Genomic DNA, 26,414 nt, shown 5'->3' with positions numbered 1-26,414 from the left:
TTTTATGATACTGTACTGTTTGAGAGGATGCTAAAGATACTAACTTTAGACTTCAAAACAGGCATGTACAATTTTTAAAAGTAACCACGAAAATAACAGAAATTGAATGTATAAGTCCCAAGACAGTAGAATAAAACATGGGAATAAAGGAAGCTTAATCAATCCAGAAACCAGGAAAGGAGAAAACGAAGTAAAGAAAAGCACAGAAGAAGATGAGAAATACACCCAAATTTATCAGGAATCACGGTAACTGAGAACAGATTAAACTCACCAATTAAAAGGAAGATACTGTAAAATTATATTAAAATCATCTCGGCTATTTTCAAGAGATACACTTGATGAAAAATGACATTAAAAGGTTGAAAATCAAGGGATAAAAAGACAGATTGGACAAATACTAATCAAAATAAAGCTGATGAAGCAATACCAATACCAGAAAAAGAATTTATATTAAGTATTATAAGGATAAAGAGGTTCACTAATAGGTATAAGATAATATCTCATGGCAGTTTTATTTTCCATTTCATTGAGTATGATATAAGCGAAACCAAACATTTTTCAGTAGTAGTTTGCTGAGAACTGGGAACTTGACTGATTGGCCTTTTTAGTTTTTATTTTAAGGATCAATCATTTTTATTGCAAATATTTTCCACCTTCCTCCCAGAGTTATCTTAGCTTTATTGTTTCCTATTGTTACAAAGTTGAAAATTTTCGTAATGGAATTTACCTTGTCAGGTCCATTTTTTCCCTTCAAATTCATAGCTTCATTGAAAGCATGACACTATCATTAACACTTCCATATGTACCTCAAAAAATTATCATTTTCTTACATAGCAAAATGTTATCACATCTAATATACTGAAATTAACAATAATTCTTTTTAGCATTTAATTTGCAGTCTACATTCAGAAAACGTTTCCCCATGTACCCCTAATTCCCTTCACATCTCTATGTCCAAACCAGGATCAAATCCAGGACCATGTGTTGCATCTGGGTGACATGTAACTCAAATCCCTTAATTTGCAACAGTCCTTAAAAAAAAAAAAAAAGAAAAAGCCTTTTAAAATCTCCATTTTAATGACAAAGAGAACCTGGCTAGTGTTTTGCAGCACATCCCACCTTCCAGATTTGCCTTTAACATCCTTATGGTGTTGTTAGCTTAATCCTTAATTCTTGTGAACTAGAAGTTAAATTTAAAGGTGTGATTAAAGTTTAACCTTAAAAAAAAACAGCTGCGTAAGAAGTGACGTTAGGTACTTCATGTTAAGATTACAGGAGCAGGCGTAATGTCTGGTTGTCCCAGTCATCGCTGATTTCTTGTTACTTTGAGTCATAAAATTCTCTTTTAAAAGTGAGGGTAATTACATTTCTGGGTTTTTCTTTTATTGCTTTCAGAAATATCTAGATCTTCATCAACCCGGAGTGGTAAGTTAAAATATAGATTTGCTTTTTCTTCTTACTGGCACCCAAGTATGTATCCAAGTATTTATTTAAATGGTGGTTATGGGGGAAAAGTGGTCTTGATGGTTACACATCTGTTTACATTTGTCAGAATTTATAGAACTGTACCCTGGAAAGGGTGAATTTTACTCTAGGTAAATTATGCTTCAGTAAACCTAATTTTTTTAAAATGAGCTTTTGTTATGTTAATACCAAAAGAGCATAAATCAGACGTTCTAGTTTCCTCACTAAATGTTTGGCATCCTACGATGAGAATCTCCTTTCAATCAGCCACAGAAAATAGGTATGAAAATAATGAACTCACCAGTAAAGTCCACTTTGAATAGTCTTCTATAGAAACTTTGTGAAAGCCCCACTGAGAAAAACGGTGTGTGAGAAGTACAGCCAAATAGAGATGCTAAACATTCATTACTTTAGCTTCTCTTAGTAATTTTTTGGTATTGCGTAAAAAGAAAAAAAAAATTAATTAAAAAATGGGCTTTAATCTAGGGTCGTTTTATTCCATTTGGTTGATTACGTAAGGCATTACTGTATAATTTCAATGTTGTGTTCCATTGGTAATTAAGGTATGTACTCTAATAACTGACACTTTCATATTTTTGTACTTGGTACATCAAGACACTATTCACGGGTCTTCCCCACTTCCATCTTTGACCTGAATTTTTTTTTAGTTTATGTACTAAGTTCTATAAATGATCATTTTAGGAGTGTGTGATGGGAGAGTGTTTCCTACATTTTTTTAATCTCAGTAGTCCAAAGTTTTTGTTTCAGTTTTAAAGTCTTCCACTACTGTTTCCGTAATTTTGTCTATACAGCCTTGCCTGTGATATCCCTCCGTTAAGTTGGTTTGCAAAAAGCAATATTCTCGTTTTCTAAAATTGACTTTTAGAGAGAGGAAGGGGGAGAGGGGGAGAGAGAAACATCGGTTTGTTGTTCCACTTCTTTATGCATTCATTGGTTGCTTCTTGCGTGTGCCCCGACCGGAGATGGAACCTGCAACCCTGGCATATCCGGATGACGCTCGAACCAACCAAGTGACCTGGCCAGGGCCACAATATTCTCATTTTTGAGAAAGGTAATTTCTCTTTCCCTTATTTTACTTTAATTTTTTTGGCATATAAAAAGTTGTATATAGTTAATGTGTATACAGCATGACGACTCTGGAGGTAAGTCTGCTCCACTCAGTGACATTAACATATTCATCACCTCCAAAAGGTTCCTCCCCCACCTTCTTTAATTTTTTTGTAAGAACACTTAACAAGATCTACCCTGTTAGCAAAATTTTAAGTATACAGTATAGTATTGTTAACAGTAAGCACTGTGGTGTACGGTAGATCTCTCATTACTCATCCTGCATAACAGAAACTTTCTTTTTTGGAAAGTGTCTGTTTCTATCTTGTGTCTGTACTTATAGGAGTGGATTTCCTTCGTATTATATTTGCATATTTTACGGTTTTATTATAGCATTTGACTTTTAGTCAACACCTTTCTACTCTTAAAAAAATTACTGAGGACCCCAAAGGGCTTTAAATTTTTATTTTTATGAAATATGGTTGGCATACAATATTACATTAGTTTCTGGTGTACAACATAGTGATTCGACATTTATATGCCTTAGGACGCGACCGCCACACTAAGTCCAGTCACCCCGTCATCCTGCGATCCTGTCCAGTACCACTGACTGCATCCCCTGTGTTTTGCACTACATCTCCAAAGATCTTTTATGTGATTTATAACTAGAGTTATAAGTACTTACTCAATTAGAAATTAAAGTTGAGACTCTGTTTAAAGCACAAGAATATACAAGTACACATTCCGTTAGTCACCATTGCGATGGCGTCACCACACGTCACGTGATCACTGGAAACCACTGCGTTGGGAACGAATGAGGAGACAAGGCATATAACGTCTCAGTTGTTTTTTTAATCGTTTTGATGTTAGCGGACACCACGCTTCCCTCCATTCCCGGGGTCACACTTTGAGAACCGTTGTCCGTCACAAGACTTCGTCTCACCTTAGCGTTAGTGCCTCTCGGTGCGGCCCCGACCCGGGCAGGGAGCCGGAATCCGCGGCCACCCGCAGAGCGTCCAACCCTCTACGTCGGTACTAGTCCAGGAAGCCGGAGGTGCGCGCGCACCGCTGGCCTCCGAGTTCCCAGCGTGCCCCGGGCCTGCGGCATAAATACGTGCAGGATGACGCAGGCCGTAGCGGCTCACGTGACCCGCGGAGCGGCCGGGGCGGGAATCCGTGAGTTGGCGTAGTCCTGGGCACCTTCGGCCTGTGTTTTGTATTTCCCGCGGGCATCCCCTGGCGACCCTCACCCGCTCTAGCCCTCCAGCTGAGAAGAAAGCCGGTGTGGGAGGAAGGGTTGCAGCCAGAGCCTTCGCTCCCACCTGGAGCCTCACGGCCCGCGCTCGCCGCGCTCTGGCCTCACCGCTAAACCTTGCTGAGCTATAGGCCCCTGGTGTTGAGATAAGAAACATTTACAAACATGTCCCGGATCGAAAAGATGAGCATTATGGGCGTGCGGAGCTTTGGAATAGAGGACAAAGATAAGCAAATTATCACTTTCTTCAGTCCCCTCACAATTTTGGTTGGACCCAATGGGGCGGGGAAGACGGTAAGTCCAGAGTAGTCGCCTTCCGTTTACCGGTCGCTGCATCTTAGGAAACTGAAGAAAATACCTGGAGAGTTCAGAACTCTGACTAGGACGAGAGGCGTCCCTAGGGCTCCGTTATTGGGGCCCCAGGAAGTGCCTGTTACTCCGGGTGACTTCCCGGCCCCGGGGCGTGGCCAGCGATTTTAGGAGTCGACCAGATCCAGCGTCTTAAGGGTGTCCAGGCCTGTCTGGCGGACAAGCTTTACTTGGGGATCCCACGAGACCCAGAGCTACAGCCTCGGGCGCTCAGAGAGCTCAATCCTACAAGAATCCCTTTTGTCTGTATTGCTGCTTTTAACTCCTTGCTCCCACGCATAGCAGTCCCTGGTAATTTTCTCAGTACAGGAACTTCATAAAAAGTTGTAAAATATACGTGAGTTTACAAGTATGTCGACTGTCTAAGCATAATAAATGGGAAATAAATTGCTTAATTTTAGAAGGAAACTGATGCGGTAGAGCTTAGTTAAATGGAAAGATTGCAGGCATACCTCGTTTTATTGCGCGTGGCTTTAGTGCTCTTAACAGGCGCTGCGTGGTTTGTTTTTGGGTGGTGGTGTGTTGTTTTTTTTTAAACAAGCTTAAGGCAAACCCCTCCATCAAAAAAAAAAAAAATTTTTATGACTCGCGTTATTGCGGTGGTCTGGAACTAAGCCCGCAATATCTCCGACGTGTGCCTGTTTTGTAGGATGCTCTTACCTAGTCAAAAAGTTTGAGCAAAACTTATTTAGTGTAGTGTTTTTAAACTTCTTCTGGGAATAGTTAGAAATTTAGGTTGGGCCTTGAAATAGCAAGCAGTTATGGAAAAACTATAGCCAAAAATCTGGACTATCCAGAAAAAGCAAGCAGGTATCAGTGTAGCAGGGAGAAGAGTAGATGAAGGTTTGTTAAGAGCATAGAGAAAGAGAAGGTTTAGTGTTGAGAGCTGAATGCCTGACTCTTGTCTGCTTTTATGTAAAAATGTTATACTTGTTGAATGCCTATTATGTACCTAACTTTGTATTAAGTGATCTACTGTAAAGGAGACTAGTATAGTGTTTATGAGCACTGGCTACCTGAATACAAATTTTTTGCTTCACCATTTATTAGCTGTGTGACTGTGCAAGAGTGACCTAAATGTTCTGTGCCTTAGTTTCCTCATTTATAAAATGGAGATAAAAAACAGTTTCTACAGCCTAGGATTAATGTGAGAATTAAACGGTTACTGTATGTAAAAGTGGTTAGTACAATATCTGGTACATAGTAAGGTCTATGCAACTGTTAACCATTATTTTTGATGGTGGTGTTTTATACTTTTTTAAAAATTTCATTTTTATCAAGGTATAATTCACACAGAAAATTATAAGATACTTAAAGTATACATCCTGGTGATTTGATACCTAATGGTGAAAGGATTCCCCCTACCTAGTTAATTAACAAGTCCATCACCTCACATATTTATCTTTTTTAGTGAAAACATTTAAGTTCAGCAAATTTCAGTCAATACAATAGTGTTATTAACTATGGTGACCATGTTTTACATTAGCCATTGTTATTAAATTAGCTTAAATGGTTTCAGTTGGAAATAGAGAATTTTTCCCAAATATTTTATTATACTTTCTTAATTATATAGTTTTTCTGTGAACTTACAGCAATTATTCTCTAATACTTAATCATATCTATAATGCAGGTTTTATGTCAGATTTCACCTGATTGTATCCTTTATTGTCTCTATGGTAAATAATTTTTTTTTTTTTTTAAATATATCTTTATTGATTTCAGAGAGAGGAAAGGAGAGGGAGAGAGAGAGAGAAACATCAATGATGAGAGAGTCATTGATTGGCTGCCTCCTGCACGCCCCCAACCGGGGATCAAGCCCGCAACCCGGGCATGTGCCCCGACCGGGAATCGAACCCCGATCGCCTGGATCCTAGGTCGATGCTCAATCGCTGCACCATGCCCAGCCAGGCTAAGTAATATTTTTATAATGAATATTTTATGATTAACTTCTGTAGTTCTCTTATGACTAAATAATAGAATTTTCTCTTTCAGACCATCATTGAATGCCTAAAATATATTTGTACTGGAGATTTCCCTCCTGGAACCAAAGGAAATACATTTGTTCATGATCCCAAGGTAAAGGTGCTAGTAAAACTTTGTACCTTTAAAATAATTTTTTGTAATTATAAAAGTGATAACAGCTTATTGTAGAAACCTAGTAATGGAAAAGTATAAAGAGATATGAGTGTCACCCACACAATCTTAGCACCCATTGAAAACCCTTGTTTACGTTTTCATGTATTTTCTCCTTTACATACTGTTTTACACAGCTGAGTTATACTCGAATTTTGTATTCTGAGGTTTATTTCCACTAATATTATAAAGTCCCATGTCACTAAAAAAATTATATTGAGTTCTTAATCTGCAGCCCAGATATCCCTTTTGATTCTTTTTTTTTTTTCTTTTTTAATGTTTTTATTGATTTCAGAAAGAGGAAGGGGGAGAGAGGGAGGGAGGGACGGAGGGAGGGAGGGAGGGAGAAAGAGAGAGAAAGAGAGAGAAAGAGAAAGAAACATTAGTGATGAGAGAGAGTCTTTGATCTGCTGCCTCCTGCACGCTCCCTGCTGGGGATCGAGCCTGAAACCTGGACATGTGCCCTGACCAGGAATCGAACCGCAGTCTCCTGGATAATAGGTCGATGCTCAACTGCTCAGCCACGCCGGCCAGGCCCTCCTGATTCTTAAGTGTAGACTTTGCGTGTGAGATCTGCTGCTTCCGAGCCTGCTCACTCGTACCAGTCTCAATTTGGCTTCTTTATATCCTTAGTTATAGGAATTTTGTTCAGCTGGTCTTCATGTGTTTCTCAATGATGGTTGTTCTAAAACTTACTACTAATTTTAATGTGCTCATGGGAGTAGGTGGGCACAGTGTTTAGCTACTCCATCATCTTGACTGGAAATTTGTAGAATCTTAACTAATAAATGTAGGAGAAGTAGTCGAACTAGAAAATTACTATTCGAAAGCTAGCGTAGTAATCATTCAAGTAAGAAACATTACTAGATGCTAAAATTTGTGGAGGAAAGCTTGATAAGTGTGAGATATTTATATGATCTTAATATATTTCTCCCCCAATAGTTATTAATAGCAAAGTAGAAAAAAATAACTTTATGGTACAGAAGCCTGGCAGATACCATTTTTATCAAGAGATTGATGTTAACATCCCCTAGTAATGAGATAAATTGAAATCATGCTGCATCAGATAAGATGCAATGAAAGGAACAATCGTCACTTCTGTAATATTCCTTCCAAAGATGCATAATCTGATTATAGTCATAAAAAAATATTAAAGTCAAATGTGGGGAGACATTCTATAATTTTCAAAATTATCAGGCATGAAAGTCAAGGAAAATCTGAGGAACTGTTCCAAACTGAAAGAAATGAAAGAGACATGACTATGATGTGTAATTCTGAACAGTGTGTAGTAACAATGTATATTTCTAAACCTGATTTTTTGTTGTAAAAGATATATTGGAACAATTGCCAAAACTTGAATGGAATCTGAGGACTATATGGTAGTTATATATCAATATCAATTTCCTGATTTTTATGATTGAAAATGACCTTGTTTTCTAGGAAATACTGGTGATGGGACAGAGATCAGCAACTAACTCTCAAGTGGTTCCAGGGGAAAATTATGTATACTGTGTTTCTGCTTTTCTATTGCCTTGTAATTGTTTTGAAAATATTTTTTTAAATGCTTTTGGTGCTTAAAAAAACTAAAATTTATTTATTTGAAAAATCACATACCTTAATGATGTCTTAATGATGCTGAATAATGAAGGGGGATATGTAATTTTAATAAATCAATTTAACAGTAAAATTAAATTCTTTTTGAACTCTCATTTTCAGTAAGATTGTTTATATCTTTTCTTTCAGAACTAATGTTCTAATGCTTATTAAGGTAGCTTTTTTTTTTTCTATTTAACCTTGAAAGGTTGCTCAAGAAACAGATGTTAGAGCCCAGATTCGTCTGCAGTTCCGTGATGTGAATGGAGAACTTATAGCTGTGCAGAGATCTATGGTGTGTACTCAGAAAAGCAAAAAGACAGAATTTAAAACCCTGGAAGGAGTCATTACTAGAACAAAGTAGGTGTTTATTTTATATTTGATTATCTGTTCATTTTCTGTCCTTTTGTTTTTTTGTGGTTTTTCCTATTTAAGCTTATTTTAGGGGAGCGTTTAATATTTTTAACAGACTTTATTTATTTAATTTGGTACAAGTTTTTATTTTTTTATTATTATTATTTTTTTAATATATCTTCATTGTTGAGAGTATTACAGGTGTCCCATTTTTTCCCCCCAATTGACCCCCTCCACTTCTCTCCCACCCCCTCCCCAGGCCTTCACCCTGTTATATTTATTTATTTATTTATTTATTAAATATATCTTTATTGATTTCAGAGAGAGGAAAGGAGAGGGAGAGAGAGAGACAGAAACATCAATGATGAGAGAGTCATTGACTGAGCCCACGACCTGGGCATGTGCCCTGACCGGGATTGAACCCCGATCGCCTGGATCCTAGGTCAGCGTTCAACCGCTGAGCCACACCCGGCTGGGCCTTCACCCTGTTATTAACTGTGTCCATGGGTTATGCATATATGCATATAACTTGTTTGGTTAATCTCTTCCCAGCGTCCACCCCCTTCCCTCTTCTCTCTGAAATATGATCGTCTGTTGCATGCGTCAGTGTCTCTGGATCTATTTAGTTTGTCAGATTCTTTTGTTCATTAGCTTCTTCTTAAAGAAGACCCTTCAACTTTTCCTGTAGTGCTGGTCTGGTGGTGATGAACTCCTTTAGCTTTTTCTTATCAGTGAAGCTCTATATTTGACCTTCAATTCTAAATGATAGTTTTGCTGGGTAGAGCAATGTTGGTTGTAGTTCCATGTTTTGCACCACTTTGAATGTTTCTTGCCATTCCCTTCTGGCCTGCAAAGTTTCTGTTGAGGAATCAGCTGACAGTCATATGGGTGCTCCCTTGTAGGTAACTAATTGCTTTTCTCTTACTGCTTTTAAGATTCTCTGTCTTTAACCTTTGGCATTTTAATTATAATGTGTCTTGCTGTCGGCCTCATTGGGTTCCTCTTGTTTGGGACCCTCTGTGCTTCCTGGACTTGTAAGTCTGTTTCCTTCCCAAGTAGGGGAAGTTTTCTGGAATTATTTTTTCAAATAGGTTTTCAATTTCTTGGTCTCTTTCCTCCCTTTCTGGCACCCCAATAATACGAATGTTGGGCCTCTTGAAGTTGTCCTAGAGGCTCCTTATGCTATTTTCCTATTTCTGGAATCTTTTTTCTTTTTGCTCTTCTGGTTGGGTGTTTTTTGTTTCCTCATGTTCCAAATGGCTGACTTTATTCTCAGCGTCCTCTACTCTACTGTTGATTCCCTGTAAATTATTCTTCATTTCAGTTCATATAGCCTTCATTTCAAATTGGTCCTTTATTATGTCATCGATTTTCTCAATTATTTTCGTCATACTCTAATATCCTTGAGCATCCTTATAACCATTATTCTGAACTTGGTTAGCTTGCGTGGATCTATTTCATTTAGTTCCTTCTCTAGAGATTTCTTCTGTTCTTTCCTTTGTGACATGTTTCTTTGCCTCTGCATTTTGGCTGCTTCCAGGTGTTTGTTTCTATGTATTAGGTAGAGCTGCTATGTCTCCTGGAATATGTAGAGTGGCTTTGTGTAGTAGGTGTCCTATAGGGTCCAGTGGCTCAACCTCCCCAGCGACCTGAGCTGGGCCTTCTGGGTGCTCCCTTGTGTGGGCCGTCTGCACTGTCCTGTTGTAGTAGAGCCTTGGTTGCTGTTGGTGTCACTGGGAGGAACTAACCCCCACACCAATCAGCTGTGAGGACCAGCTGCAACTATGGCCAGAGAGCTGGTGTGCTGGAGACACCCCTGTGAAGCAGGATTTCCTTCAGTGGAGCTTTGGTATTCACCAAGTGTTCTCCTTGAGCGTGTCACTCGTGGATGTGGTAGGGTTGTAATCCAGTGTGGTTGAGTCTGACCACCAGGTGCACTGTCTGTGGGGCCTCCTGGGAGGTGCAAAGTCAGCCTGTGCCAGTGCCTTGCCCAGGGCCACCCAGCATGAGTTACACAGCAAACCGAAGTTGGCTGCTATTTGTGCTGGACTTGGAGGTGTCCAGGAGAGGCCAAGCCATGAACCAATACAGGCTGCCACTAGTGCCAGGCCTGGGGCCACTTATCAAGCTGTATGGGGCCCGCTGCTGCTTGTTTGAGAGATTTTAGGAAAGTCCTAAGCGTGAGGCTCGAGAGGCCACTTGCACAGTAAAGCCACCGGAAATGGCCCGGATGAGCTGCAGGTGGGGAGGGGTGGGGCCTACGGGAATCACCAGGGCGGGACCAAAGGTGTGAGTCAGGTGCTGGCGATTTAGATATGGCGCCTGCTTGCCTGCTGGCTGTGTTCGGTGAGCCCTGCTGCCTGGGAGAAAGCTGCCCCTGCACCTCTCGCTCGGATTTCAGGCAGGTTAGTTCCTCCCCAAGTCTCCCAGGTCCTTTCAAGCTGCTGCCCGGTGCTTGGCTCAGAGGGAGCGCGTCTGAGTGAGTCCATGTGCGGGGCCCTTTAAGAGGAGCTGCTGGGGCTCCCGCAGCCTCTGAGACCCTCAGCGATAGTCCCCACTGGTTTCACAGCCCGGAGTTGTGGGGATGTCTCTTCCCGGCCCTGGTGCCCTTGGCTGGGGGCCTGCTGTGGGGCTGGGACCCCCTCCCTCCTACAGGAAACCGCCGGCCGCCACCAAGATTCCCTCCCGGGCTTAACTAGCGGCACCGGGTGTGGGCCTGTGGTCGCGTCTTTGTTTGTGCCCCGATCCGCCGCATCTTCGCCCCTTCTACCGGTCTCGGTGCTGCTTCAGTTCCCTGGTTGTAGGGCTTCTGTTCAGCCAGATTTCAGGAGGCTCTGAGTGATGGTGGTTCTGTATTTTAGTTGTAATTTTGATGTGGTTGCGGAAGCGGCGGGTGCAGCTGTTACCTCGCCACCATCTTGTTTCTCCTCCTGTGACATGTTTCTTTGCCTCCACATTTTGGCTGCTTCCAGGTGTTTGTTTCTATGTATTAGGTAGAGCTGCTATGGAATATGTAGAGTGGCTTTGTGTAGTAGGTGTCCTGTAGGGTCCAGTGGCTCAGCCTCCCCAGTCACCTGAGCTGGGCCTTCTAGGTGCTCCCCCGTGTGGGCTGTGTGCACTGTCCTGTTGTAGTTGACCCTTGGTTGCTGTTGGCGTCACTGGGAGGAATTAACCCCCTGCCAGTCAGCTGTGAGGACCAGCTGCAACTACAGCCAAAGAGCTGCTGTGCTGGAGACACCCCTATGGAGCAGGATTTACTTCAGTGGAGCTTTGGTGTTCACCAAGTGTGCCCCTTGAGTGTGCCACTTATGGATGTGGTAGGGTTGTCATCCAGCGTGGTTGAGTCTGACCACCAGGTGCACTGTCTCTGGGGCCTCTGGGGAGGTGCAGAGTCAGCCTCTGCCAGGGCCTTGCCCAGGGCCACCCAGCATGAGCTACACAGCAACCTGTAGTTGGCTGCTACCTGTGCTGGGCTTGGCGTTGTCCAGGAGATGCCAAGCTATGAACCAATGCAGGCTGCCACTAGTGTCAGGCCTGGGGCCACTTATCAAGCTGTATGGGGCACGCTGGGGCCCACTGCTGCTTGTTTGAGAGATTTTAGGAAAGTCCTAAGCATGAGGCTTGAGATGCCACTTGCACAGAAAAGCCCCTGGAAATGGCCCGGATGAGCTGCAGGTGGGGAGGGGCGGGGCCTCCGGGAATCACCCGGGGGTGGTGCCAAAGGTGTGAGTCAGGTGCTGGCGATTCAAATATGGCGCCTGCCTGCAGGCTCTGTGCAGGGAGGATTCACCAAAGATGCAACGGCCTCTGCCAGCCCTTCTGCCTGGGAGAAAGCTGCCCCTCCACGTCTCTCCCCATTTTCAGTCAGGCTAGTTCCTCCCTAACTGTCCCAGGTTCCTTTCAAGCTGCTGCCCGGCGCTGGGCTCAGAGGGAGCGTCTGAGTGAGTCCGTGCGCGGGCCCTTTAAGAGGAGCTGCTGGGCCTCCCTCAGTCTCCGCGACCCTCAGCGACAGTCCCCGCTGGTTTCACAGCCCGGAGTTGTGGGGATGTCTCTTCCCAGGCCTGGAGCCCTGGGCTGGGGGCCTGCTGTGGGGCTGGGACCCCTCGCTCCTCTGGAAATCGCCACCGCCGAGATTCCCTCCTGGGTTTAAACCGAAGCACCGGGTGTGGGCCCTCGGCGGGTGTCCAATTCAGCCTCGATCCACCCGTGTCTCTGCCCCTTCTACCGGTCTCAGTGCTTTTTCAGTTCCCTGGTTGTAGGGCTTCTGTTCATCCAGGTTTCAGGAGGCTCTGAGTGATGGTAGTTCTGTGTTTTAGTTGTAATTTTGATGTGGTTGTGGGAGTTGGCGGGTGCATCCGTTACCTATGCTGTCATCTTGTTTCTCTCCAGACTATTTTTTAGAGCAATTTTAGCTTCTCAGCAAAGTTGCGCAGAAAATAGAGTGCCTGTATATTCTCTGTCCCTACACATGCACAGCCTCACCCATTGTCACCATTTCATTTTTTATTTGATTACAATTTACCAGTTAAACAGAATGATCCCATTAAAGGTTTTGTGATGATGCTCCATTCTTTTGAGTAATTTATGAACAGTTGCTGAATTAAAGATGAATAATCGGTCAAATAGAGATTGAATGAAAAAATGCTAGTATTGTGTAAGGATGGGTGAAATGAGAAGTAGACAGGTAGGAAAGAGGAATAGTTTGTCCATTTCAACTGTTAACATTCTGTTAGAACAGTTGTCATCTTGTAGTGAGTATAGATTTTGGAATTAGGCCACACTGGATTTAAGGCTTTATCTTTGTTGAGCAAATTACTTAACTGTATATTGTCTTACCCTTCCTTTCATTTATTTTTTTATTTATTTGTTAAACTAATTAAATAATCCCTTTATTTAACCAGTAACGGGTAGCATCTTTTATGTGCTAGAGGCACTGTACTAGCCACTAGCTTCCCAGGCAGGTTCTTTTCATTGGCTTTTAAGCAGCTCAGGTCTCTGACATACCTTCGATTTCATTCCACTCCAGTTACTGTTTCCTTCTCCCCTTTTACAGCCAATTGTCTCAGAAAAATTATTCACATTCACTGTTTCCATTTCTTCACTTTCTCCTCATGCCTTCTCTGGTTCCTCCCTCTACTCAAACAGCTCCAGCTAAGGTCACTAATAACTTCTGTGTTAAATGCTATTGTTATACCAAAATAGACCTCATATGGAGTGAGCCTTTTTTTTTTTCATTTGTAAAATAGGGATTCATTATCAATGTATACATGTTAAGAAAGATGTAAGGGTTGAGTTAATGCATATAAAATGCTTAATATGTATTAAGAGTTCATGTATTAGTTTTCTATGAACATGCTGTAACCACAAACTTAGTATCTTAAAGCAACACACTATCTTACAGTTCTGTAATTTAGAAGTTTGAATTGGGTCTCACTGACCTAAAATCAAGGTGTTGGTAGGGCTATGTTTCTTTTTGGAGGCTCTAAGAAACAATCTATTCCTTGCTCTTTCCACCTTTTAGAGGCTACCCACATTCTTTAGCTCATGGCCCTCTTCCTCCATATTCAAAGCCAGCAACAGTGGACAGAATTCTTATCCCATCACTCTAACTTCCTCTTCTGCCTCCCTCTCCCAAATTTAAGGACTCTTTTCATTACCCTGGCCCCACCCAGATAATCCAGAATAATCTATTCTAACGTCAGATGATGGGCAACCTTAATTTCACGTGTAATCTTAATTCCCTTTGCCATGTAACCTAACACATTCACAAACTCCAGGGATTAGAATATAGATACTTTTGGACGGCCATTGTTCCGTGTACTACACAGTAAAGACTAGATGTTAGTAGATGTTAATCACTTCTTATTTGAACATATTTTTAGACTTCCATGACATGTCACAACACTGTTCCCTCTTTCTTTCCCTTACAGCCACACCCTACCCAGCCAATAAAGGTGGGAGCTCTACAGACTCAGTCTTAGGTCCTCTTTGTTCTCTATATTCTCTTCTTAGATAATCTCCTTCATATCTATTGTTCAAATTACTGTGTATTCATAGGTGACTCACAGATTTATGTCTCCAGGCCAGACCTCTTGTTTATAGACTTAACCACCTCTCTCATTTTCTACCAGTTGTTTCAAAAACACCTCAGATTCAACTATATCAAATTCATGATCCTTTCCCCTGACTTCCCTTAAAAAACCTCCCACAACCTAGTCCTCTTGCAATTCTCCTTCTCTAAGTGAATGACACCACTACCCATCTAGTTATATAAGCCAAGAACCTAAGTCTGTCTTGACATCTTCCTTGCCCTTCATATTCAGTCCATTACCAAGTCTTGTGGATTTAACCTAAATGTCTTTTGAGTCTTTCCATATCTGTGATGACCATTCCAGTTTGAGCTACCATCATCTTTTCCTGGTCTAATGTGACAACCTCCTGGTCTCTCTGTGTCCATTCCATCCTCCTGCAAAACATTCTCAGTTCATTCAGTGTAACATTTTAAACATATATATTGGAATATATAACTGACAGGAAAGACAGACACTGCCTTTGCCTACCTAATCTAGTTGTTAACACTAGCTCTAATTGAACAGAAGATGTGAAAGAAAATGGTAGATTTGTCCTTCTGCTGAAAGCTACTGAGAGATCTCTTGGAATCCAGGAGCAAGGATACTCCTGGTTCTGGGTATACTGATGTAGGGAACTCATTTTAAAAACCTCGAGGCAGTTCTCTCTATTGGATTGCTTTGTCAGTGTGACCCTAGAGCTTGAAGCCTTCTGATTAAGAATCCTCCCTGGATTTGCTTAGATGGGTACTACTAAGGTTTGTTTGCTTTTACTCTCCTTTTACCTGTTACTGACCAACCCCTCATCTAAATTACATAGTCTTTAGATGTTTTTGTTTAAGGCACCTTTGCTGGTCTGTGGATTATTATCATGTTTTGTTTTATTCTTTTAAGTCTCTTTATTTTCCTTAGTTTTAAATTATAAGGATGGGAGATAGTTTATTTTTTTCTATGTATTGTCTATAAATATTTTAAATGATTATATTTAAAAGCCCAAATATGTGAAAACAAAATTCTTGCATCTTTTTCTGTACCACACAGTTTTATGTACTTTTTTTCTCAGTGAACTACTGATTATTTCAGAATACATTTTAGTATGAGGAAGCTATTGTAGGGGGATGAATGAGTGGACTTTTTTTTTTTTTTTACAAGTACAGAATAAAGGATTGATTAAGCAATAGAATAGGTACAACTGGATGTAATTTTACATAAATTCTTAATTTTCATTTTCTATAGGCATGGTGAAAAAGTCAGTCTCAGCTCTAAATGTGCAGAAATTGACCGAGAGATGATAAGTTCTCTTGGGGTTTCCAAGTCTGTCCTAAATAATGTCATTTTCTGTCATCAAGAAGATTCTAATTGGCCTTTAAGTGAAGGAAAGGCTTTGAAGCAAAAATTTGATGAGATTTTTTCGGCAACAAGGTTTGTAACATTTAATTAGACTCTGTAGCCCATTAAATTATTGAGCCATGGTTGTAATATGGATGTTTCTTTTTTTAAAGATAAAGTTTTAAAAGCAAAAATGTCATTAATTATTACTTCTCACTCGGTAGCAACCAATGGTCATACTTCTTTCAATTTTCTTTCTGGGCATGTTTATTTACTACCTAGTTGACAGTGTATATGTAACTTTTTCACTTACCATTATGTCATAAGCATTTTCTAAGTTATTAATGACTGCATAATATTTCATTGTATGAATATACTATCATTTACTTAGCCAGAAATTTTATTTTTATTTAATATCTTCAAAGGTACATTAAAGCCTTGGAAACACTTCGGCAGGTACGCCAAACACAAGGTCAGAAAGTAAAAGAATGTCAAACAGAACTAAAATATCTGAAGCAAAATAAGGAAAAAGCTTGTGAGATCCGCAATCAGATTACTAGTAAGGAAGCCCAGTTAACAGCTTCAAAGGAAATTGTCAAATCCTATGATAATGAACTTGATCCACTGAAGGTAATTTGATTTCTTGCATGCTGAGAAAGTCACCTTTTACCATGGTAGCACTCACCCCTAAAGCACTTTATTTTTTTATTAATTTGAATGATACATAGATTTCATGAAAACATCATCAGACTATATAATGTATGGTATAATGTCTTGGGTCTGTGTTAGATGGTTAGTTTTAAAATTGCCCAAACACCTTGGTTTTGAGAGTAAGGAAATTTATATCATCATACTAAGTTAGTAATGTAGATCCCTAGTTGTTAATTATCAGTGTAATGGCCCAACTGTATAGTTCTGTATTCTTCAGGGTAATTTTTTTTAATTGACCAATCTTTCGAGGGAATTTTTATAATTTGTGGGATGTTCTTGACATTGCACACATTTTGGAATTGATACATAGCATGTTGATATGCTGTCATAAGTCACATAATGATTTTTTGGTCAACAACAGACCATGTATATGACGGTGGTCCCATAAGATTATAATGGAGCTGAAAAATTCCTATTGACTAGTTACTTTGTAGCCATCCTAATGTCACAACACAGTGCAGTACTCATGGGTTTGTGGTGATACTAAAAGTATAACACATACAGTTATGTACAACACATAATACTTGATAATGGTAATAACTATTTTACTGTTTTATGTATTTACTACACTGTACTTTTTATCATTATTTTAGAGTGTACTCTTTTTACTTATAAAAATTTTTTCCTGTAAAACAGTATGTCTCGTTACACTGTCAGTAGTTTCATACATCTGTTTTTTACTGTGTCTCTCGTGCTTGATTTAATATCATGTTATTTTGTTCAACGTGGCCTCTACATGTACATAATTCACTGCTAATGTTGCCATTAAGAGGCCACATTGAGGGATTGACCTAGAAATGAAATTAAAAGTGGTTAAGAACTACAAAGGTGGAAAATCAGTGATAGTCATTGCTCTTCAGTCAGACATGCCTCATTCCACCATAGCTACTATATATATATATTGATTTCAGAGACAGGAAGGGAGAGGGGGAAAGAGAGAGAGAAACATCAATGATGAGAGTCACTGATTGGCTGCCTCCTGCATGGCCCCCACTGGGGGTCAAGTTCACAACCAGGGCATGTGCCCTGACCGGGAATCGAACCACAATCTCCTGAATCATAGGTTGATGCTCAACTGCTGAGCCACGTTAGCCGGGCGACCATAGCTACAATCGTAAAGAACAAGAGCAAAGTGATGAAAACTATTAAAGGATCTGCTTCATTGAAGGCAACGAGACTAACAAAAATTTAAAAAGGGGATAGGTGCCTCGTTAGTGCAGTAGGTAGTGCGTCAGTCTCATAAAAAGGGGCCTACCTCAGACATGACCTGAATTGAAGCGCAGACACAGAAGTGTATCCCTCTCAGAACCAAGATGATCACAGCCAAAGCAAAAAGATTGTGATGTTGAAAGAAAAGGCTGGACCCTACTCTGATGTTGAATTTACTGCTAGCTGTGGGTAGTTTAAACTATAGGGGTACCTCAGTTTTCAAATGTAATCCATTCAGGAAGACCATTTGAGTTCTGAAACGTTTGAAAACCAAGGGATAACAGCCGACAGCTAGGCCTCAGGATCTTGCACTCAGCAGAAGCCATGTGGCATGTTCAACTTCTGAGGCATGTTCGAAAACCGAAGCATTTCCTTCCGGGTTTACAACCTTCGTAAACAGAAATGTTTGTCAGCAGAGATTCGAAAACTGAGGTGCCACTGTATTCAAAAATAGTTATTCACTCCATAATGTGAAAGTGAGTGGTGAGTCTGCAGGTGCTGATGTGAAAGCAGTTGAAGAATTTTTGGAAATTTTAGAGATGTTGATTGTGGAGGAAAATTACTTGCCAGTGCAAATATTCAGTATGGATGAAACCTTCCTATTCTGGAAATCGATGCCTGAAAGGACTTTTATCCATAAGGAGACCAAGTCAATGCCAGGTCTCAAGGCTTTTAAGGACATAATAATAGTCTTATTTGGGTCCAGTGTTTCAGGCAGCAGATTGAAACCCTTTGTGATCTGACACAGTGAGAACCCCAGGGCCTACAAGCATATCAGTAAGCACAAACTGCCAGTATATTACAGGAGTTCGAAGAAGTCCTAGAGGACCCAAAATGCCCTCCTGAATTGCTGAGCCCACAAAATTGAGAAGTAGTGTTTGGAGAATAACATAGACCTATCACGATTTTACTTATTGCTGATAGTGCTCTCAGACATCCTCCTCTTGGTGATCTTCATCACAATATCAAAGTGGTGGTTTTCCCTCCAAACACCACCTGTATGATCTAACCAATGGATCAAGGAGTTATAGCAGCTTTAAGGCCTTTCTCCCTGAGGAGGACCTTTGCCCAGGCTACTGCTGCAACTAAGGAGGACACTGATGAAATTCTGAAAGAATTACATTTGTTGACTGCATCAAGGCTTGAGCTTGGGGTGATGTCACCAAGGAGGCGTGTATGAATCGGATCTGGAAGAAGACATTTAAAGGATTCATCCATGACTTCTAAGAAGTTGCCAGGATAAGAAGGTTACAAAATCAACAAGGCCATGGTTGAGATAGCTCACAATTTTAACCTGGGTGCAGATAAGGACAATATAGAGGAGCTCTTAGAAGTGGTTCCTGAGGAATTGACTAATGAGTTGTTAGAACTGTAACAGGAACACATAGCAGAAGAAGCACTAGAAAAGAAAACTGCAGGAGAAGAAAAAGAAACCCCAAGAAAATTCATAGTGAAGGCTTTAGCAGAAGCTTTTGCAGCTCTCAGCTGGTTCCTTAAAAAGTGTAATAACATGGATCCTAACACTGAAAGGTTTTCATTAGTAGAGAGAAATAAATGTTCATGGTGCATTATCTGTTTACAAGCAAATCTATGATGAGAAAAAGAAAGGAACCAAGCAAACCACCAGGGACATATTTCTGAAAAGATTTACACCTACTTAAGATCCTCAGGCAGGTCCTTTAGGAGGTTTTCCAGAAGAAGGCATTGCTACCATAGGTGATGACAGCTCCACACATGTTATTGCCCCTAAAGACCTTCCAGTAGGATGAGATGTGGAGGTGGAAGACAGTGATACTAACCGAGGCTGATGTGTGTGTTTGTGTCTTAGGTTTTAACCAAAAAAGGTTTAAAAAGTTAAAAATGTTAAAAGTAGAAAAATATATGGAATAAGGGTATAAAGAAAGAAAAATTTTGTACAATTGTGCAATATGTATTCTAAGCTAAGTGTTATTACAGAAGAGTTTTAAAAAATTTACAAAGTAAAAAAGTTACAGTAAATTAAGGTTAACTTGAAGAAAGAAAAATGCTTTTTATTAATTTAATATAGCCTAAGTGTACATTGTTTATGAAGTTTACATTAATTTATGAAGTGTATAGTAATGTTGAAGGCCTTCACATTTACTCACCACTCATTCATTCACCCAGAGCAACTTCCAGTCCAGCAAGCTCCATTCATGGAGGTGGGTATATGTAGACCTATGCAATTCAAACCTGTGTTGTTTAAGACTCAACTATACTGTACCTTTTCTGTGTTTAGATACACAGATACCATTGTGTTACTATTGCCTTCAATATTCAGTATAGTAACATGCTGCACAGATTTGTAGCCTAGGAGCAATAGGCTATACCTTAGAGCCTAGGTATGTAGCAGGGTATGCCACTCTGATACTTGCATAGTGACAAAAATCACTTAATGCATTTCTCAGAACATATCCCCCTTGTTAAGTGATGCATAATTGTATTTTCAGTGAGTATAGCTTTCTAAACTCTTTGGCTTATAAAAACACCTTAAGAAAATCCCATTTATTCATTTCATAAGCATTTAGCTGTTTCCTGTGTGCAAGGGCATACTATGCTTGGGGCTACAGGTATAATGAGGACTTTCCCTTGAGGTATTCCTAGTCTAAATAGGTAAGAACATTCTTGAAAATAGCCATTTTCTAAGTTTCAGATAGTAGTTTTTGAAAAGCCATTTAAAAATTACTGATTTGGTTTTTAAAAACTCACCTATGAATACTGTTATAAATCTTTGAATTGTAAACTAGAAAACTTTGGTTTTGTTTCTCTCTCAATACCCATGAATATTAATGCATTCTTTAGTAAATATTTGTTGTTTTGTGCATAGCACTATGCCAGGTGCTCTTGGTGATGAGGAAGGTAAAGACTTGGACCTTGCTTTTTAAAGAACTTAAAACCTAGTTGGAGAAACAAGGAAACTCTTTTAAAAGATTGATTACAAAGAAGTAAAGAGCTATATGAATGATATAGTTTGGAACACACATTCTCTAGGAGCTAAAAGACAGTGCCTGCAGCATAAGTGAGAAAAAACAGGTAAATTGTTCTTCATCAAAATAAAAAACTTCTGTTCTGCAAAATATACCATCAAGAAAGCAAAAAGACAACCCACAAAATGGGAGAAAATATTGGCAAGCCATATATCTGATAAGGGACTTGTATCTGGAACATAAAAATAACACTTATAACTCAGTAATAAAAAATGAATAACAATTTGAAAACGGGTAAGGAATCTGGGTAGTTCTCCAAAGTAGATATATGTGTGTCCAATGAACATATGAAAAGATGCTTGACAACAATATTCATCAGGAAATGCAAATCAAAATCACAATGAGATGCCACTTCACACCCACTGAAATGAGTATAAATCAGAAAAACAAATGTTGGTGAGGATGTGGAGAAATTGGAACCTTCATACATGCTGGTGGGAATGTAAAATGGTATAGCCACTTTGGAAAATAGTTCAAGTTCCTCAAAATGTTGAACAGAGTTACCATATGACCCAGCCATTTTACTCTGAAGTATCCTAAACCCAAAAGAAATTAAAACATACATCTGCACAAAAACTTGTATAAGAATGTTCATAGCACTCAAAAATCTTCATTTTTTCTTTAAAAGTAATATATGCTCACAATGAAAAAAATTACAGAGAATATTAATTTAAAGTAAGAGATGTTTTTCCTACTCCTTGTCTTTGACCTCCCAGATGCATCCAACCAACAGCTTTTTTTTCCCCATATATATATAATACGTAGGTACATATAGTCACATGTATATATGTATATATTCACACATACAAGCTTATCAAAACAGGATTGTGTGAGGAAGAGCCTGGGTTAAGTAAATCAGTAAAAGGAGTGAGAGAAGAATTGCAGTCAGATTATGAAGCGCTAATGGGTTTAGAATGACAAAAGAATGACAGTATGCTATATTTTAGGATGAGTTGTTTGTTTTTAAATATGTTTTTATTGACTTCAGAAAGAGGAAAGGAGAGGGGGAGAGAGAGGGAAACATCAGTGATGAGAGTCATTGATCAGCTGCCTCCTGCATGCCCCCTGCTGGGGATCAAGCCGGAAACCCAGGCATGTGCCCTGACTGGGAATCGAACCATGACCTCCTGGATCATAGGTCAATGCTCAACCGCTGAGCCATGCCGGCTGGTCTGGATGAATTGTCCTGATAACTGTGTGTAGGTACTGCAGTAATTACCAACATATTGGAACCCATTTTATTTTCTTTAGGAGCATCCTGGTTGGAAAGATGACAAGCACACATAAGTCAGAAAAAGATAAGAGCTGTAAGCTCTGAGGTAACCAGAAAGGATTTTATGGGACTGAATTTGGGGTATGATTTTTTAAACCATAAATGAGTAGGTAACTAGAGACATAGGGACAGTAAAATGCAAGCTGCCTTTCAACACTATCAAGGAAATTCATATAGCTGAAGTATAGCATTTGTATAGGAAATATGTCAAGATAGGACTGTGATGACACCTGATATTTATTGAGTGGTGCCAGGATTCTAAGGCTGTAGTAAACATGGAGGTGTTTGTAAATTTCTTTGTTTAATTTGATTAGTTCTCCAAGGGTTTAATCTTATTCTCTGTATCCTCAGAGCCTAGTCTAGTGCCTGTGGGCACATAGCAGGTGGGTCAGTAGATATTTATTAAGTGGATAATTTCCAAAGTCTCTTTTTTTAGCTCTGATATATGAGAATTCTTCCCATCATAGAACTCAACATAAACTTTGGTCAAATCATCTTCCCAGCAGCCATCCAGGGATAGCTTTATTTCACTACTGCACTATAATTCATGCTTTGCCATTTTTACAGATTCCCTCCATCTTTAGGAACTCTCTCATGAACTACTTTATTCCTGTCCCACCCCATCTTATCCTGACCTCGACCCATTTAGCCCTGTTTTCCTTTCTTGCCATCAGTGGAAACTGCTTGAGAAATGTGTTTTCAGGTTCAAAAACACCTTCTGGCCCTCTTCTTTTTCCACACACAAGTTCATAGTCATTATAGACCTAATAACCCAACTGCCCCATTCATTTATCTCATTTCACACTAATGCCTAAGCGTTAAACACTCAGCTGCATTTTTTTGGTTGTTTACAAATTTGTCTTAGCTCCTTTTATTAGATTGTGTGCTCTGGGGATAGAGCCAAAATACAAGTCAAAAAAGGAATCCACAGGATCTGGTGACGGCCTACATCTAAAAAAATGAAGTAGCTAGGGATGTCACAAAAGATTCAGGCCCAGATAATGTTAATGCCACCAAGAAGCTGTGAAAACACTGGTAGAGAGAAGCCAAGAAGTTTTTGAGAAGTACCACAGCTGAGGTGTTAATACAGGCATACCTTGGAGATAGTGCAGGTTTGGTTCCAGACCACCAAAGTGAGTTGTAATTTATTCGCTGGTGGAGAGACTTTCCTTCAATTTGTAAAAAATGCAACTTCTGCAAAGGCAATAAAACAAGGTATACCTGTAGTCAGTATTTTGAGTGTTCAATCCATTTCTCTTTGTTACTGTTCGAAAAGTATTTTCTGAACACAGAATTTTTTTCACAAGTGATGTGAATTATCCTGTTCATTGAGGGTCAGCTGTATGTCAGTCACTGATCAAAGTGCTTTAAAATGTATTATGTAAACTACACATTAACCCTATGAGGTGTTTTTTTTAATATATATTTTTATTGATTTGTGGGAGAGGGAGAGAGAGATAGAAACATTAGTGATGAGAGAGTCATTGATCAGCTGCCTCCTGCATGCCCCTGACTGGGGATCAAGCCTGCAACCTGGGCATGTGCCCTGACCAGGAATTGAACCGCAATCTCCTGGATCCTAGGTCGATGCTCAACCACTGAGCACCACCTCGGCAGATAACCCTATGAGGTTTTTAGGCAAGAAAACTGAGGCACAGATGTTCACATTGGAAGTAAGGGGTAAAAGCCAGGATTTGAGTCCAGGCCTCTCTGATTCCTAAGCCCATACTTTAAGAAGTCAGATTTATTGAAGTATAATTTACATGTAGTAAAATCAACCCTTTTAAAAGTGTGTAGCTCAGTGAGTTTGGGCAAATGCATATAGTAGCATAGCCACCACTCTAGTCAAGATACAGAGCATTTCCATCACCTCAAAAAGTTCTTTCAAGTCTTTTTGTAGTCAGTCTCCTCCCTCCACTCCTAGCCCTTGGTAACCACTAATTTGTTTTCTGTCATAGCTTTGTCTTTTCCAGAATGTCACATAAATAGAATCATATCTTGTGTAGTCTTTTGTACCTGGCTTCTTAGCATGTTGCTTTTTAAGTAATCTCTGTTGTACATATGGGTAGTTATTCCTTTTATTGCTGAGGATATCCCACTGTGTGGCTATATTACAGTATGTCCATCTGTTTCCTGATTGATGGACATTAGGTTGTTTCTAGCTTTTACCTATTACAATTAAATTGCTATCAACTTTCATGTACAGGTCTTTGTTTGTAGTGTGTTTGTTTCTTGGGTAACTCCTTAAGAATGGAGTTGCAAGTATATGGAAGTTGTTTACCATTATAAACTGCCGCTTTTTCAAAGTGGCTGTACCATTTCATAGTCCTACCAACAACATTTAAGATTGCAGTTGCTCTGCATTCTTTTCAGCACTTAGTATTGTTAGTCTTTTTTATTGTAACTATTATATTAGATAGGTTGTATCTCTGAATATTTTTTTTCATTGTGGTTTTAATTTGCATTTTACTAATATCTATGGCTGTTGAGCATCCTTTGTGTTTATTTGCCACCTGAATATTGTTGGTAAAGTGTCTTCAATTTTTCTGCCTATTTTTATTTTTTTTGTCTTATGAGCTGAATATTCAGAGTTCTTCATATATTCTGAATACAAGCCCTTATCAAATATGTATTTTGCAAATATTTTATTAACTGCTTTTCAAAGGGCAAGAGTTTTTAGTTTATCATTTTTTTCTTTTATGGTTTGTGGTTTTTGTTTTCTATCTAAGAAATCTTTGCCTGACTCAAGGTGACTTTTCTTCTGTGTTTTCTTCTGACATTTTGTAGTTTGAGTTCTACACTTAAGTATATGCTCCATTTCAGGTTAATTTTTAAGTATGGTATGAGGTAAGGTTGAGGTTTACTTTTTTGCATACAGACATTCAGTTTTTCCAGCACACACAGCCTACAGTCATAACCGTTATACAGCCGTGTATCCCAGCCTTATCTTTTATTGTTAAGTATCTGTGTAGTTTTATACAAGTTAAATCTTCAAAGTCTCCTCTACCTAGCACATATAGTCTTATAAGGATTAAAGAGAATGTATAGCAGCACTTAGTATAAAGTCTGCAATTTGGTAGGCATTTAGTCGGTGATAGCTATAACTGTAAGTGTAAAATTACTTTTAAAAAATCTCATTCTTTTTTCGGTTAACATACTGAACACCTATTATATGTGTTGGTGACATATTAGTAAACAAAGTTTCTATTTTTATGGTGATTACATGCTACTCATTAATATACAAATCACAGGAGATGGTATTAAATGACATTAAAGTTGGGGATGCATTTTGGTGCAGCTTTGAGAACTTAAAATTACTATCTAAGCACTCTAGTAATGTGTTAGTTTAAAAATTAGGTTCTACAAATGTAAGAGGAATTGGTCAGCCTTGGAAATGTAGTGGCAAATAGTGGAAGGCTGTCCCCAGCATCATCCCAGGAGAAAATACTCCTGGTCACACATATTCCTAGGATATGAGGCATCCACTGAGGAAGCAGACCACTGAGGTCATTTGTCACATTTCAGTTGTTGAAAGTCCTCTGAGCAAACTTTGAATTAAAGTGTAGTCTTCCATGTAAATTTGCCTACAGGCTCAGAATGCACTAGTGACTGACCATGAGTCTGTAGCCCACTAGTTTTGCTAATTTTTAAAAATAGTCTTTTGAGGATTAAGTTCTTAAAAGGTACTTTATATAATGTGGCTCTAAGTACTCAATGAATGACTTCTGGGAGGTGTTGAAGGCAGAGCATGGGCTTTGGAGTTAGATTTGGAGTTTAACTACTGCTTTTTTTTTTTACTAGCAATGAGGAGTTGAGCAAGTTACTTAATGTCTCTAATCCTCAGTTTCTCTGTACTCCGTTTGCTGCATTGTTAGCATTAAATGAGGTCACGTTTACCAAGTGCCTGGCCCCGGCACATCTTATTTCTCTTTATCCATCTGTAGTATAAACTATAGAAAACTTTATTTATGTAGAGTGTGTGTGTTTTTCCAGAATCGCCTAAAAGAAATTGAACAAAATCTCTCTAAAATAATGAAACTTGACAATGAAATTAAAGCCTTGGAAAGCCGAAAGAAGCAAATGGAGAAAGATAATAGTGAACTGGAACAGAAAATGGAAAAGGTTTGTAGTGGTAGAATTTTGTTCTACTTCAAAATTCTGGGGTTATTGTAGTGCACCTCATTTGAATCCATTTTGCCACTCATTTTGAAAGAAAACTATACATGATGTTTGTGTTGCTTCCGTGTACATGTTAAAAAGAAGGATATTGAATAAACTTTGGTTCATACTTTGTACCTCAGAGTGATATCTCCTTATACTTATTCATTAAAGCTCTTTATTTTGGTTATGCATAGGTTTTTCAAGGGACTGATGAGCAACTAAATGATTTATATCATAATCACCAGAGGACAGTAAGGGAAAAAGAAAGGAGATTGGTAGACTGTCAGCGTGAACTGGAAAAATTAAATAAAGAATCTAGGCTTCTCAATCAAGAAAAATCAGAACTACTTGTTGAACAGGGTAAGACAAAGTGTTTATTTGGTCTTATTGTAATTGTTATGCATTTTCAACACGAATGATGA

The 26,414-nt window shown here is 39.3% G+C and overlaps 1 protein-coding gene across 1 annotated transcript in view; it reads left to right on the top strand.

Moving 5' to 3' along the window:
* The first annotated feature begins 3,694 nt into the window (after positions 1-3,694).
* The window catches only part of RAD50 (RAD50 double strand break repair protein), a 66,322-nt gene continuing 43,602 nt past the window's right edge, over positions 3,695-26,414 (top strand). The window contains exons 1-7 of the mRNA XM_016197114.2: positions 3,695-4,081; positions 6,149-6,232; positions 8,091-8,242; positions 15,541-15,726; positions 16,059-16,263; positions 25,825-25,953; positions 26,187-26,352. Of these exons, the coding sequence (XP_016052600.1) occupies positions 3,953-4,081; positions 6,149-6,232; positions 8,091-8,242; positions 15,541-15,726; positions 16,059-16,263; positions 25,825-25,953; positions 26,187-26,352 (1,051 nt within the window). The 5' untranslated portion in view covers positions 3,695-3,952. The remainder of the gene's footprint in view (positions 4,082-6,148; positions 6,233-8,090; positions 8,243-15,540; positions 15,727-16,058; positions 16,264-25,824; positions 25,954-26,186; positions 26,353-26,414) is intronic.

Source organism: Miniopterus natalensis, chromosome 4, assembly GCF_054644295.1.
Source record: "Miniopterus natalensis isolate mMinNat1 chromosome 4, mMinNat1.hap1, whole genome shotgun sequence".
In the NCBI taxonomy this organism is placed as follows: Eukaryota; Metazoa; Chordata; class Mammalia; order Chiroptera; family Miniopteridae; genus Miniopterus; species Miniopterus natalensis.
Note: the sequence above shows the minus strand (reverse complement) of the source record. Positions and strands in the feature narration are given on the sequence as shown.